This window comes from Lethenteron reissneri, unplaced genomic scaffold, assembly GCF_015708825.2.
Source record: "Lethenteron reissneri isolate LAM-NWPU_2019-01 unplaced genomic scaffold, ASM1570882v1 scaffold_1639, whole genome shotgun sequence".
In the NCBI taxonomy this organism is placed as follows: domain Eukaryota; kingdom Metazoa; phylum Chordata; class Hyperoartia; order Petromyzontiformes; family Petromyzontidae; genus Lethenteron; species Lethenteron reissneri.
In genome coordinates this window covers 1,603,897-1,618,849 of record NW_026891376.1, presented here as the reverse complement: position 1 = coordinate 1,618,849, position 14,953 = coordinate 1,603,897, and the positions used below count along the sequence as shown (strand labels likewise).

General features: G+C 43.8%; 1 protein-coding gene across 1 annotated transcript in view; it reads right to left on the bottom strand.

Annotated features, from left to right (window-relative positions):
- Positions 1-13,940, bottom strand: part of LOC133363039 (chymotrypsin-like elastase family member 2A) — a 33,456-nt gene extending 19,516 nt beyond the window's left edge. The window contains exons 1-3 of the mRNA XM_061582048.1: positions 13,809-13,940; positions 10,764-10,894; positions 4,088-4,197 (exon numbers count right to left, since the gene is read on the bottom strand). Of these exons, the coding sequence (XP_061438032.1) occupies positions 4,088-4,197; positions 10,764-10,894; positions 13,809-13,860 (293 nt within the window). The 5' untranslated portion in view covers positions 13,861-13,940. The remainder of the gene's footprint in view (positions 1-4,087; positions 4,198-10,763; positions 10,895-13,808) is intronic.
- Between the last annotated feature and the right edge of the window lie 1,013 nt (positions 13,941-14,953).

Genomic DNA, 14,953 nt, shown 5'->3' with positions numbered 1-14,953 from the left:
TCCTCTCGGGTCAACCAGAGTGGCATGGCCTTTTGCAACCTCATTCCTACGGCCGGCACTCCCACACATTGTCCTAAAGGGTTGGCACTGCACGCCAAGCGTGGTGTCATCTCGCGCTATCAATCAGCACTCACCAGGCCCCTCTAGGGCTGGTACTATACCCACACCATTGTGGTGTCCGCGATGTCGTTACACCACACGCCATGCCTCTCTAGGGCCGGCACTGCACAGTGACATCCCACGATGTCACGACATTACAATCGTCTGATTCACAGCATGAGTTTCATAGGATTGGAAGGATGCGATGTAGGTTTAATAAAGATAACCTCACTGATTGCAACCAAAGCTGAGGCAACTCCCTTATTAGTGTGAGCCTAGAATTGGCCTCACCAAGCATGACGAGGAAAGGCTTGAAGAGCTCCAAAGTAGTTTCAGACTGGGGAGGTCCTGCACAGATGCCATATTCTCTATCCATCGGATACAGCAGAGGTGTGGGGAATTTTAACAAGACCTTTTATTCCTGCTTTAATGACCTGGTCTTGGCCTGTGATACCACCAATTGGCTAGAGATCTGAGTAAATGTGTATGCTTTCTGTATCTTAACCCTTTGCTCATATTCATTAAGGACCATCATGATGGTGGGAATGCCGAGGAAAAGAGTGAGAACCATTTCATGTTCACCTTGGGGTGCGACAGAGATGTCATCTGGTCCCTGCAACAATTTAACATGTTTTTTACCATGTAATTTAAGACGATTTCTATCTCTATACCAGAGGAAGCTCCGTCTGGTACAAATACAATGAGAGGCTGATTTTTATGCATACTGATGTTTGCGTAATTGCTGCTCCCTCTGAAAAGGCCTGGTGGGAGTTGGGGGGCGAGGGCAGGGCACAGCAGTGGGATGGTCAAGGAAAAAGAGATGGGTATTAATGGAGGATTGGAAGCAGGTTGTGAATGTGATTGTTTTATGTGCAGTTAGTTTCAGTGAAGGGTATGAAGAAGGGAAAGGTATGGGAGCGTGACTGGGTGCAGGGTGAGAGAGACAGAGGGGGATAGTTGAGATTGGGAGCATAGAGGGAGGGATAGGACATCGTAAGATATGAGGTAAGCAAGATAACGTGGGGCAAGACAATGGAGGGGTTTATAAACTAGAGTGAGAAATTGAAATAGATGGTGACCGTAGACAGGGAACCAGTTGAGTTGGCAAAGTAGAGCAGAAATGTGGGAATTGTCGGGGAGGCTAAAATTATACAGGATGCGGCATTTTGTAACTGTTGGAGAGGAGTGAAGGTGTAGGCATGAAGGCCAAGGAAAAGAGAATTGCAATAAAACGAAGGAGTGAATCATAATCTTTATTGGTCCTTGATCACTCCAGCTATGAAGCTCTTTTCACAGATGTTTAGTAGGAGTTTAGCAGCAGAGAGCGACATGGGTAGACGGATTTTACGAATATTGAACAGGTGAAAGTGGCAAGTGGGGTAGTGGCAGAGATGTGGCCAATCAATCCATGCAGGGCTTTGAGTCCTCTCGGCCACAGTTATGCCCTCCCTTACTCTTTGGGTCTTTCGGTAAAGTCACGTAGATAGAAGAAAAAAGAAGAAGAAAATCACGACGTTTTGATCGCAACGAAAGCTTTAAGTCAAGATTATGCCCTCCCTTCTCTATGCTAATGAAATGTGGATCCCTTCAAAGAAAAATCTGCACTGGCTTATACATTTAGGCTTTAATCAGACTAGATTGTTTGAGAAGCTCACATATCCTTGAGATATCTGGGCACAGTTACATCAGTGAGCTCCTCCAGAGGATAAGGCTGCGCTGGTGGGGTCATGTAGCCCGCATGCCCAGCCACCACATGCCCAAGCTGCTTCTGTTTGGCCGGGCAGATGAGGATAAATGGGCACAGCTTGGGCTGGAAAGGACATGAACTGATATGGTACTGGAGGATCTGAAGCTGAGTGGACTTGTCAACAACTGGTGCCAGAAATATCAAGATCGGCCTCTTTGAAGGAGGCACACAGAAGATGCTAACAATAAGTTTGAGGCAGTCACCCAGCAACAACAATGCAGGCAGAGAATACTACTGGTTGATACAGTCGGGAGCACAGGCAGTGCATCTGTCAGTCATCTCAGTCAGTTATTTATGACACCTCCTGTAGGGTTGACCCGTGACCTTCTAGTGAGAGTGCCCCTACCCTGGCACAAGCACGTGGTATCATCACCACATAGTGATGGATGGCGACTGGTGTTCTCTTTCGGAATTTGTCTGCATGGTTTCCTCCAGGTTAGCCAAACATCCCGATGTATCAGGACCATTTTAGAAGTGTGTATTCAGATGCAGTGTATCACGGGTACACTTGAATCTTATTCACTGTTGTGATAAACTGTAGGGCTGTGCCTTCTCTCTGTGTGAGCTGGTGGATGAAGGGAGTTTCCTGAACTTGAGATAATTGTTGCTCGACTGGTTGGCCAATCTTTTGATGCACGACTGAATCAGCAGCTCATTTCAACCAAATCTTAACAGAACTATTTAAATGTAGCGCCATTATAAAAGCGCTACGTGAAAGTTAGCATGTAGGTTGAGTTGCAGTTAAGCCAAGGTAACCCCCCCTGGGTATCTCGTGACCGGAGGGGTGGACCCCGACTAGGGGCGGAGTGAGCCCCGACTCGGGTATAAAAGCCGGTGCTCTCAAAGGGACCGGCAGTTGTCGCCCACTCGAAGAACTGAAGCCCATGGGGGAATCAGACACGCTGGCCGGATATCGGGTGGAAGGGGCCGTACCCGGGACAACTGTTATTGCTTTTATTGTTAATAAACGTGTTGCCTCCAAGAGGAAGTCTCATACAAGTTTGTACCCACTACATAAACATGCGAGAAGACGGATCTGGAGGAGATACATGGCAGAGGCTTGGTGGATAAAAGCTCTGGAGGCAGTTCAGTGCAGAGCCACTAAGCATAAACTTCTCCCAGCTCGTCCAATACCAACCACCATCAGCAGGAGTGAGCTGAACAGTGAACCCAGCTGTAAGTGCAGGTAACTCGCGCATTTTTTTATCTCATTAAATTAATAACTTTTAAAACGTAATGAATATTATTTCCACATGGATGATGGCCACGGGATTTTTCCCTGTGCAAGTTTCTTATCCAGGTCGAGGCAGTGGTAGAAACCCGAGGCGACTAAGAGCAGCGTTTTGGGGGAACCAAAGGGTGTGGGTAGGAGAAAGGATCCAGCCTAGGCCTCTCATCCCTCCTCACAGCGATAGCCAGCATGAGGCCACAGTGCTGTTCTCCAATCTGAATTGTTGTGAAGAAAATGCATTATACAGCTATGCTGAGTCTGTGTTTGTTGTATGTGTAATGTAATCTGAGACAACTTCACTGCATTTAGCATCTGGGTGACCAGGAGTGTGGAAGGTCAAACTAAACTATTTTCTATTTTACCACGTAATGCCCACTTAGCTATATAGCTTTTTTCAGAAGGGACATGACCACAAATGATAGCTCAAAGAAGTGGCTTATTGTGTGGAACTTCATAGCAGCCAAATACTTTCTGGGTATGTTTATAAATGTGGAGGGTAAATCCGGAGGACCCTTAGAAAAATCCATGCGAAAACATGAAACTCCAAATATACAGGGTTCAGGGTTGGGATTGAACCCACGACTTCTTGTATACCAGGCGAGGAAGGTAACATTTCGCCACCGTTAAGCTGTCTTATATATGAATAAATTGGTGTTGCGTAGGTAAACTCTTTAATGTCATGGTATGGCTGAGTTTCCCATAGTTTTAAGCAGAGCTATGCAAGCAAAGAGTAAAACTGCTCAAATCCCTAAAAAAGCTTCCACGTTGCTTTGTTGTACCCTTACGTGTCCTCGCGTGTGCCACGCTGCCAATTTCCCTGCACCGTACTTTGCCGTGGTGAGAAAAATCAGTGAATGGTGCTGGAAACGGACCAGCCACCACGCAGTCCATCTTTCTTCGATAAGTAATTTATATTTGTCACTGGGCTGAGATTTTTCAAGGTGTTAGACGTGACGTCTTGAAAAACATAGGCGGTAATGTGTGGTCTCTGCAGTGAATGGGTAACTCACACGATGCAGTGGGCAGCAGTCAGCACCCAATCACTGTTGAGGAGGACGCCTCCGCACGTGTGGTCGAGAACATCAGGACGTTCGGGATGCCATGCGGTCGCGAGTGAGATCTGCAATGACATTAAAACATACGTGAGAAGCTGTTTCATATCACAAAAGCACAGACGGCATTTATTTGTCTGTCAGAATGATGTGCAGTACGATACAGTATAGATTGATTTCACCCTTGCTGTGTTCAGCCACCAGACTGCTGGGTAGAGCAGCAAGGGCCCAGGGAAACCACGTGGTGCATCTCTCGCCTTCCAGAGAGATCCGTTTTTACGAATGATCCCGTTTATCCAGTTTCTTGGATATTTTCCGTAGAGATTCATAGAGACTCATAGGGATACATTGAGTCTCATAAAGATACACCGAGACTCATAGATATGCATAGAGCCCACAAAGATCAATAGAAATACATACAGATTAAGTATTGAATTGATTTGATTGTTTACATGGGTGGTCCTGTTTAGCCAGTTCCTGGCAATTTTGCACGGGAGATCCGTGGTGCGTGAGTACAGCAGCAATAACAAAACAAAGGCAAAACACATAAATAATCCTTACGAATTATTTCTCAATACACGAGGAATGTAACGGTCATAAACCAAAAAAATATACCAACATAAACGAGTGAAAATATGATAGCAAGAGGCCACAAAAAAGTTAAGCATAGGTGCAATATAGCTCTGCGCTTTGGTTTAATCTGGAAGTAAAGAGGGGGAGTGAAGGGAGGGGTACCGAGCTGTACATGAGCGGCAAGGCAATTCCAGAATCGTGGAGCAGCAACACGGACAGACTCTTTTAGCAAACAAAATTTTAAGAAATCGAATGTTTAGTAGGGATAAGGAGGTACTTCTGATGTTACAGGAAGGAGTTAAATGAACTCAGTGGTCCTTTAGGTAATTTGTGGATTTGTTAACGAGGACCAGTAGGGTGTAGACCAGGGGTGGGCAAACCTTTTCACTCGCGGGCCACAATGGGTTCTAATATTTGACAGAGGGGCCGGGCCAGGAACAGAACTAATATAAATGACATGTAAAAATCATTACATGAAAGGATTTGGCCTGTAACAGGTAGCAAAGTATTTATTTGCAAGGAAATTTAACAAATTGCACGAACATGAACAATACAAAAACATGTCGTAACGTGACTGATGAAACATCATGAAAACATCTGAGGCCTGCGCCCAAGCCAATTATCTCACTTGCACTTCTTTATTATCTACATTAACAGGTTAAAGCAGCCAACGCAGGCTGTGTGATGGAGATTTGGCTCCAACCTCGCTGCAGCAACAGATCATCACTTTCAGTTTCAGTGGGAACAGTGTTGTTGATCTCCCATTTTTGCCAGTGCATCCAAGTCTGGAGTTATTTTGGTTGTGGCAATTCTCAGGATAGATCTGAGGTGCTGATCCGTTAACTTTGATCTGTGACGGGCTTTGTTGGCGTTCATGACGCTCACACACATAAGTCGAGCCAAACAAAGTCAGTATCTTCTGTGCAGTCCTCCGGAGGTTTGGAAACGTGGCTCTGTTAAGTGAAGCATCAAAGTCATTCAGTTTAACAGAGTTGAACTTCTCCGTTAGGACGGAGTCAGACTGAATATCTATCAGTTCCAACTGCCGCTCATGTGGTGCTGTTTCAGGGTCTTGTGACAGGGGACAGGACATCAGCTGAAGTGACTGTTCAATTTTGATTTATACTTTAGTTGTTTATGTAGTTTATACTTTAGTTTTCTACGTGGTTGTTTAGTAACTGCAGCTACATACTATTAACATTCCTTTCCTTTGTTAATGCTACCCCCCTTCCCCCTCCCTTTGATGCTGCTAATCCTGCATAATGCACGGGCATAATATATATATTTTTTACGACGTAGAATTGTAATGTATTACTTACTGTTAGTAACTCAGCTTATAGTAGAGTATAGTAAGTATACTGATGATGCTATGTAGTTTATACTTTAGTTGTTTATGTAGTTTATACTTTAGTTTTCTACGTGGTTGTTTAGTAACTGCAGTTACATACTATTAACATTCCTTTCCTTTGTTAATGCTAACCCCTTCCCCCTCCCTTTGGTGCTGCTAATCCTGCATAATGCACGGGTATAATGTTAATTTGAACCCCCCCCCGCCCACCTCCCACGCATTTTCCATATGCTAAATTCCTCTTGATATGCAAATTATTTTGTCAAGGCGCTCTTCTTCCCACCTCCCCCCCTCCAAACCAGCTTAAATATACGCTCCAAGCTTGGTGGTGTTTCATTCTTCACCTGAGGACGGCTGCTTGCGTTGTGGCCGAAACGTCGTGAGAATTATTTTATTTTATTATGTTTTATTTTTATTATTTTATTACTTCCCCTTCTACGTGACTTTACCGAAAGAACCAAGAAGATGACTGTTCAATGTTTTCGAAATCAGAGAACCTACGGAAGAATTCTCCGTGCAGGTCCTCAAGCGATTTGCTGTATTTTTTTTGCGTTTCGCGGTGTCTCTTCTTGCATGGCAAGTGTGGGGAAATGAGCGAAAAATTAGTTCGCAATTTGTCCGGAGAACAAAGTGAGCTTGGATTTGAAGGCTTTCACATGTTTGTACATGTCGTGAACAAACTGATCTTTCCCCTGCAGTTTCACATTCAGCTCATTCATGTGTGAAAATATGTCCACAGCAAACGCAAAGTCACTAAGCCAATTCTTGTCGCTTAGCTCAGGGAATTCGTCAGATTTCCCCATCAACTCCAAAAATGCGATGATGTCCTCTTTCAGCTCCCACACTCGTTGTAACACTTTCCCCAAACTTAACCAGCGGACACGAGAGTGGTACAGCAAGTCCTGATGATCCGCATCCGTTTCCTCCAGGAACGTAATAAACTGACGGTGCTGAAGTCCCCTTGCTCGTATAAAGTTCACACGTAATACGACTGGATTCACGACATGATTAAGCTGCAATACAGACTTACACAGGGATTCCTGATGGATGATGCAGTGAAGGAAAATAAAATCCTGGACAGGGTTTTCCTCTTTCACTTTATCCTGGATTCTTTAGAGCAGCCCAACATTTTTTCCAGTTAAATTTGGCAATCCATCCGTTGAGACATTGACAAGTTTACTCCGAGGTAGCGTCATTATTTCAATGACAGCAGATACCTGGTTATACAAGTCCTCTCCCCGCGTTGTTCCTTTCAGGGACTCTATGGTCAAAAACTCCTCTGTTATCGCAAAACTGTCAATGCCTCGGATAAAAATGAGGAGCTGAGCAGCGTATTTTACGTCCGTACTTTCATCCAGTGCTAGTGAATATAATTCAAAGGAATCAGACTTTTTGTTTAATTGACTGGCTATGTTTTTATCAATCAGTTCCACACGGCGAGTCACAGTCCTGCGTGATGAACTGACTTTTTCAAATTTGTTTTTGATCTCCGGAAACAAGATGTCTGCTGTCTGTACCATGTATTCTTTTACAAACTTGCCTTCGGAGAAAGTGGTAATGAGTGGTAATGTTAGTGAGAAGAAGTTTTAAAGAAAATTTAAATCGAAGTGAAGGAAATTTTTGAAAAGTTTGCATAATTAATGATTTTTCAAACTTTAATGATGTTCTCTGTGCTTAAAACTCTTAAAAAAAACTGTGGGGTCTAGAACAGACTCGTGAAATTCGGAGAGAACTCGGAGTTAAGTTTTGTTTGTTTTGTTGAATTACACAAAGTGCGCCATCTAATGGGGAAATGGGGGCATTACAGGAGAAAGGTAACATTTAATTTAATAATAATATTTGGACAAGTTCGGCGGGCCGGATTAAAAAGCCCAACGGGCCGTATACACCCCGCGTGCCGTACTTTGCCCATGTCTGGTTTAGACAGACCAGTGATGGTCTCCCCAGATATCCAGGGTGGACAAATTTGAATTAACGTCGAGGTTGTAATGTTGATTTCCATAGGGGGCGTCAAGGGGCACAAATGGAGAGTGGAGCTGCTTTTGTCTCTCCAGTCTGTGGTAGGATCAGCTCCTGGGGCGTGGACTACACCGGTTAGCTCATCATCACTCTAGCCATTTGAGACTGGTACCTGCAATAAATATCTATTACAGGACCCTGAAAAAAAATTGAGTATGGATAGCCGATTTCGGGATGAAAACGCAGAATAACATCAGGGACGTTGACGTTGTAAGAGTGAATGTGACAATATTGGACAAATTCAAGTCAATGGGGGTGCTCATAGGTAGTTTGATGTTTTTTAACTGCTTGAGTGTCTTTCAACACAAGCAGTGTGAAAAGCATTCAATTACCATATCAGACCACACGCGCAATTTTTATCTGATTTCATGTTGCAATGACACTAGCAAGTAGCAGAGAAGGATCGCAGATAAACTGCTGTAATATTTCGATTTAAAGCTTTCGTGACTGCAGGGATTCATCTTCTTGGTTCTTTCGGTAAAGTCACGTAGAAGGGAAGTAATAAAATAATAAAAATAAAACATAATAAAACAATTCTCACGACGTTTCGGCCACAACGCAAGCAGCCGTCCTCAGGTGAAAAAACCAGGTCCGTCGAGGCGACAGAGTCTGAATGAAACAGCACACTAGCTTGGAGCATATATATAAGCTGGGCGCCTTGACAAAGGAATTTGCATATCAAGAGGAATTTAGCATATTTATGGGAAATGCAGGAATGTGATTAGAACTACATATGTATGTGCATTATGCAGGATTAACAGCATCAAAGGGAGCTGCAGGTACTGCTGCTGCTGCAGTTGCTGCAACTGCAGCAGCAGCAACTGCAGCAGCAGCAGCAGCAACTGCAGCAGCAGCAGAATCTGCAGCAGCAGCAGAAACTGCAGCAGCAGCAGAAACTGCAACAGCAGCAGAAACTGCAGCAGCAGCAGCAGCAACTGCAGCAGCAGCAGTACCTGCAGCTCCCTTTGATGCTGTTAATCCTGCATAATGCACATACATATGTAGTACTAATCACATTCCTGCATTTCCCATAAATATGCTAAATTCCTCTTGATATGCAAATTCCTTTGTCAAGGCGCCCAGCTTATATATATGCTCCAAGCTCGTGTGCTGTTTCATTCAGACTCTGTCGCCTCGACGGACCTGGTTTTTTCACCTGAGGACGGCTGCTTGCGTTGTGGCCGAAACGTCGTGAGAATTGTTTTATTATGTTTTATTTTTATTATTTTATTACTTCCCTTCTACGTGACTTTACCGAAAGAACCAAGAAGATGCTGTAATATTATAAAGGATCAACACAATTTGGTTCCGAGTTGTTACGCAGTCACCAAAGCAATTACCTTATTAACATATCTCACCTCATGTATGATAATCTAACATTTCCATGAAGTACACCTAATTGTACTTGTTTCATCACGTTATACTTCCATATATAAAATGAGATATTGTAAAATAAAATAACATAATGAATGCAATTACATTAACCTCTTAGCATCAATTCCTAACACTCCATGCTCCCTTGTGGACGAACATTAATGACGTCACACTGTCTCTTGAAGGTCCAAGATTGGAGGACTTTTCCACAGTTCTGGCTTCATGACATTGTTGTGACAAGCAGTAATAAAATTACACTACTGTTCACGTGATAACTGTATTTGTTTCTTGTGTTGGGTGGAGGAGGGTTTATAACACACACGTACTTATGAATCATAACATTGGTCGTGAAAGCCAAAGTGTTAAATTCATACAGATGATCTTATAGCAAAAATACATTAAACTCACTTGCTCATGCCACCCTCTAACTCACCCACCTGTTCACTGACCCACTCCCTCACAAACCTTCTGCTATTTCGCTTGCACTCCTCTTTGGAACTCCCTCCTATCATTGTCTCTGTTCCCAAGCGCTTATAATAACAACCTTGCTCAATACAAAAAAAAAACTCGCTCACGTTGCTGTTTGTTGCTGACCCCTTGACATGTTGGGACTTTGTGCCTGTGCTCAGCAGCTGTGTTTATAACAAGAGGAAGAAGTACTGCATCTGCATGATGTGTACACGTGTACAACACAAGCGGCTGTGAGACCCAGCTTAAACCATGCATTGCGTTTAGTGCCGCAAAGACTTTAAAGAAGCTTTGATTAAAATGCAATGAAGTGTTAACTTTTTAGCTCAGTCTGTCTGTCTTTAATGGGGGGTTGCGATACATCTCGAAACTATAAACAAAACTCGAGTATGAAGTTTAAATTGCGACGATGAACTTACCCTAGAGAAATTAGGTCCCTTTGCTCACAGAATTATTTACGAAAAACTTGGCGACGAGAAACCAGCACTAAAAGTATTCACCTTGTAAAGGTTAGCACGCAGAACCTGCCATCCACGGGCCATCAATTCGATTCCATCTCCTGGCGTGGCACTTTAAACAATGGTGCCACTCACAATCAGTGCATTTATTACAAAAATTACACTGGCATCGGTTATGGGTTCCTGATATTGGGAAACGGTAAATTATCCTTAAAATAATTTCTGATTTACACTGTTATTGGAATTTAACGTGTAAAACATACGATAGCATTTAACTAGGGTGGCTTGTCGGATTTGAACCCTCTGGACCTCCGTAATAAGTGGCAAATGCAGTACCACTCACTGGGCCATGTCACCACCCTGCACACCGGAGGTTTAGTTGATGTACTCTCACCTGCCAGGGCCAGCTGTTGGGTGCCGCCTCATCACCATTGACGATGCGGCCCTGCTGGAGGTTAATTTTGATTCCTTGAAGCTTCAGGTTGTGCCGTAACGCAGTTCCATCCTCCTGGGCTGAGATAAAACCTGGGACACGGAGACAGCAACGCGATATTAATATCATAATTCAGAATGTGTTACCCGCTTTTTGTATTAAGAAAGGGATATTTAGAGGTGCGGAGAACAACATACAAGTGGGAAGAGCAGCCAGTGCCGACGGTAATAATTATATAATTTCTCAAGCTCTGTGGTCCAATATTGGTATGTTGTACCAACTCCTTAAATTCGTGTTTCTACATTTGGGAGGAAACTGGAGTGCCCGGAGAAAACCAATGAGTGTGGGAAGGGTAACACTCAATCTCCAACAATTTCCCAAGCTGTGATCCTATATTGAGATGTTTCGCCAACTCTAAGTATAAAAGTGTTTATGCATTGGTGTGAATCAAAATTCCATTGCGTACGTATGTTTATGTCTATGTGTGTGTATGTCTAGTGGGGAGTGGGAATGTAGTGGTTAGCGCACTGCGCTACAAACCCGGCGATCCCAGTTCGATTCTCGTTCACGGCCAACACCAGTGACGATTATCTGAACCGGTCATGGACCTACCCTAGGTCGACTCAGCCTAAAATGAGTACCTGGTGCGTAGTGTAAACATCGCCACTCGGGAGCCAAATGCGACCGTGCATGGTGCTGACCACCCACCCCCTCATGTGCCGTTCTGACCTTCATAGGTGCTCGCTAAGTGCACTTGCCCCAACAGTCTGTTTAGGCTATACGAGGGCTCTTTGCCTTTGTATGTCTGTGAGTCGGGAGTGGTAGGATAGTGGCTAGCGCAATGTGCTACGAACCTGGCGACCCAATTTTGGTTGCCTCTCAAGGCCAACACCAGTACTTGGTGCGGTGTCTAAACGTCACCACTTGGGATAGAAAGTCGGCCGGGCGTAGTGCTGGCCACCCGCCCCCTCGTGTGCCGTGCCGGCCTCCATAGGTGTTCACTAAAACACTTACTCCAATAGCCTGTTACAGGCTATATGGAGGAATCTTTGTCATTGTGAGTGTCTGTTTGTCTGCGTGTAAGTTGGTTTGAGTCTTTCTGTGTGTTCGTGTCGTTTGTATCTATAAGTTTGAGAAATTAAGTGATGTGTGAGTGTCTGTAAGTGTATGTGCAAATTGCTTAGTATACAGTGAGGGAAAAAAGTATTTGATCCCCTGCTGATTTTGTACATTTGCCCACTAACAAAGAAATTATTAGTCTATAATTTTAATGGTAGGTTTATTTGAACAGTGAGAGATAGAATAATAACAACAAAATCCAGAAAAACGCATGTCAAAAATGTTATAAATTGATTTGCATTTTAATGAGGGAAACAAGTATTTGACCCCCTCTCAATCAGAAAGATTTCTGGCTCCCAGGTGTCTTTTATACAGGCAACGAGCTGAGATTAGGAGCACACTCTTAAAGGGAGTGCTCCTAATCTCAGCTTGTTACCTGTATAAAAAACACCTGTTCACAGAAGCAATCAATCAATCAGATTCCAAACTCTCCACCATGGCCAAAGACCAAAGAGCTCTCCAAGGATGTCAGGGACAAGATTGTAGACCTACACAAGGCTGGAATGGGCTACAAGACCATCGCCAAGCAGCTTGGTGAGAAGGTGACAACAGTTGGTGCAATTATTCGCAAATGGAAGAAACACAAAAGAACTGTCAATCTCCCTCGGCATGGGGCTCCATGCAAGATCTCACCTCGTGGAGTTGCAATGATCATGAGAACGGTGAGGAATCAGCCCAGAACTACACGGGAGGATCTTGTCAATGATCTCAAGGCAGCTAGGACCATAGTCACCAAGAAAACAGTTGGTAACACACTACGCCGTGAAGGACTGAAATCCTGCAGCGCCTGCAAGGTCCCTCTGCTCAAGAAAGCACATATACATGCCCGTCTGAAGTTTGCCAATGAACATCTGAATGATTCAGAGGACAACTGGGTGAATGTTTTGTAGTCTGATGAGACCAAAGTGGAGCTCTTTGGCATCAACTCAACTCGCCGTGTTTGGAGGAGGAGAAATGCTGCCTATGACCCAAAGAACACCATCCCCACGGTCAAACATGGAAGTGGAAACATTATGCTTTGGGGGTGTTTTTCTGCTAAGGGGACAGGAAAACTTCACCGCATCAAAGGGACGATGGACGGGGCCATGTACCGTAAAATATTGTGTGAGAACCTCCTTCCCTCAGCCAGGGCATTGAAAATGGGTCGTGGATGGGTATTCCAGCATGACAATGACCCAAATCACACGGCCAAGGCAATAAAGGAGTGGCTCAAGAAGAAGCACATTAAGGTCCTGGAGTGGCCTAGCCAGTCTCCAGACCTTAATCCCATAGAAAATCTGTGGAGGGAGCTGAAGGTTCGAGTTGCCAAACGTCAGCCTCGAAACCTTAATGACTTGAAGAAGATCTGCAAAGAGGAGTGGGACAAATCCCTCCTGAGATGTGTGCAAACCTGGTGGCCAACTACAAGAAACGTCTGACCTCTGTGATTGCCAACAAGGCTTTTGCCACCAAGTACTAAGTCATTTTTGTAGAGGGGTCAAATACTTATTTCCCTCATTAAAATGCAAATCAATTTATAACATTTTGACATGCGTTTTCCTGGATTTTTGTTGTTATTCTGTCTCTCAATGTTCAAATAAACCTACCATTAAAATTATAGACTGATCATTTCTTTGTCAGTGGGCAAACGTACAAAATCAGCAGGGGATCAACTACTTTTTTCCCTCACTGTGTATATGACAGAGTGAATGTGTGTGATCGCGTTTGAATCTGTCTGTGTGCGTGTATTCTTTGTGTGCATATGTCTGGGGGAGAGCGATAGAGTATCGGTTAGAACTCCGTGTTATGAAGCGGAATTCGATTTCCCTCTCACGGGTAACACCAGTAAGGCTATATTATAACGATTGTATTTGTCTGTGTGAGTCTGTGAGTCTGCGAGATACTCACCCTCACTGAGTAGCAGCACCAGCAGGAGACTGAGGATTTTCACCGTGCACATCTTTGCTGAGGTCTCTGGGTTTTCGTGTCTGTCCACTACCACCGAATGCGCTGCTATTTAAACCCCTGGACTCCTTCTCCTCTCACCTCCTCTAATATCACTCAATACCCCCTGTCACAACGCTCTCAGCGTCCACCCCCATCTCCGACATCCTTTCATTGCATGTGTTTATGAATTTGCATACTGCATGAGCACATTGCCTCGTGCAGTGTTATTATGCAGATAATACTGAATTCAGATCCGTATAGCCATACATTATGTGCGTGTCCTCGTGTTTTACAATAGTGGGTGGATTTCCTTCCTGATTCCGACTGATTTGGGTTGTTTTACATGGTGCTTCCACGGATCGGTGGTGGTGCAATCGCAACCTTCCCTCATTGTTTGTCCTGAGCTCGACAAATACAAACATAGCTGCATCATGGTTACCCATTCACGTCAAAGCAATTTCATTTATTTAACGCAAGATGCAACATGTTACACGTTTACATTTAGGTCAATGAGTTGTATAGATTCACACTCTTGAAGTTCCAGCAATATATTGTTTTCATGAAAATTACTTATTTGTTTTCCAAATGTCAAAAAGCTTTAGTTATACATTTTTTTAGTGAGAGCGAGAAGTTGTTCATGTCAAATTGTGGTGGACAAGGCATATCAGATAGATACTCTGAAGGTAAAGCAAATATATTAGATTCTCTCAGGTGAACCTGTTCGGCATACTCTTAGGTTTTTTCGGTAAAGTAACGTAGGTAATTCTAGATTTGAAGCTTTCGTGACTGCAATGATTCATATTCTTAGGTTTTTTTTCGGTAAAGTCACGTAGGTAAAAACATTAAAAAATAAAATAAAAAAATCACGACGTTTCGGAGGCAACACAAGCTTCCGTCTTCAGGTGGTACCGTCACAGCCACGACAGCTGTATCAAGTAAATGAGAGATTGCAGGAGTTACCACTGCGTCCAACCATTATATAATCGCAGTGGTAACTCCTGCAATCTCTCATTCACTTGATACAGCTGTCGTGGCTGTGACGTTACCACCTGAAGACGGAAGCTTGTGTTGCCTCCGGAAGGTCGTGATTTTTATTTTTATTTTAT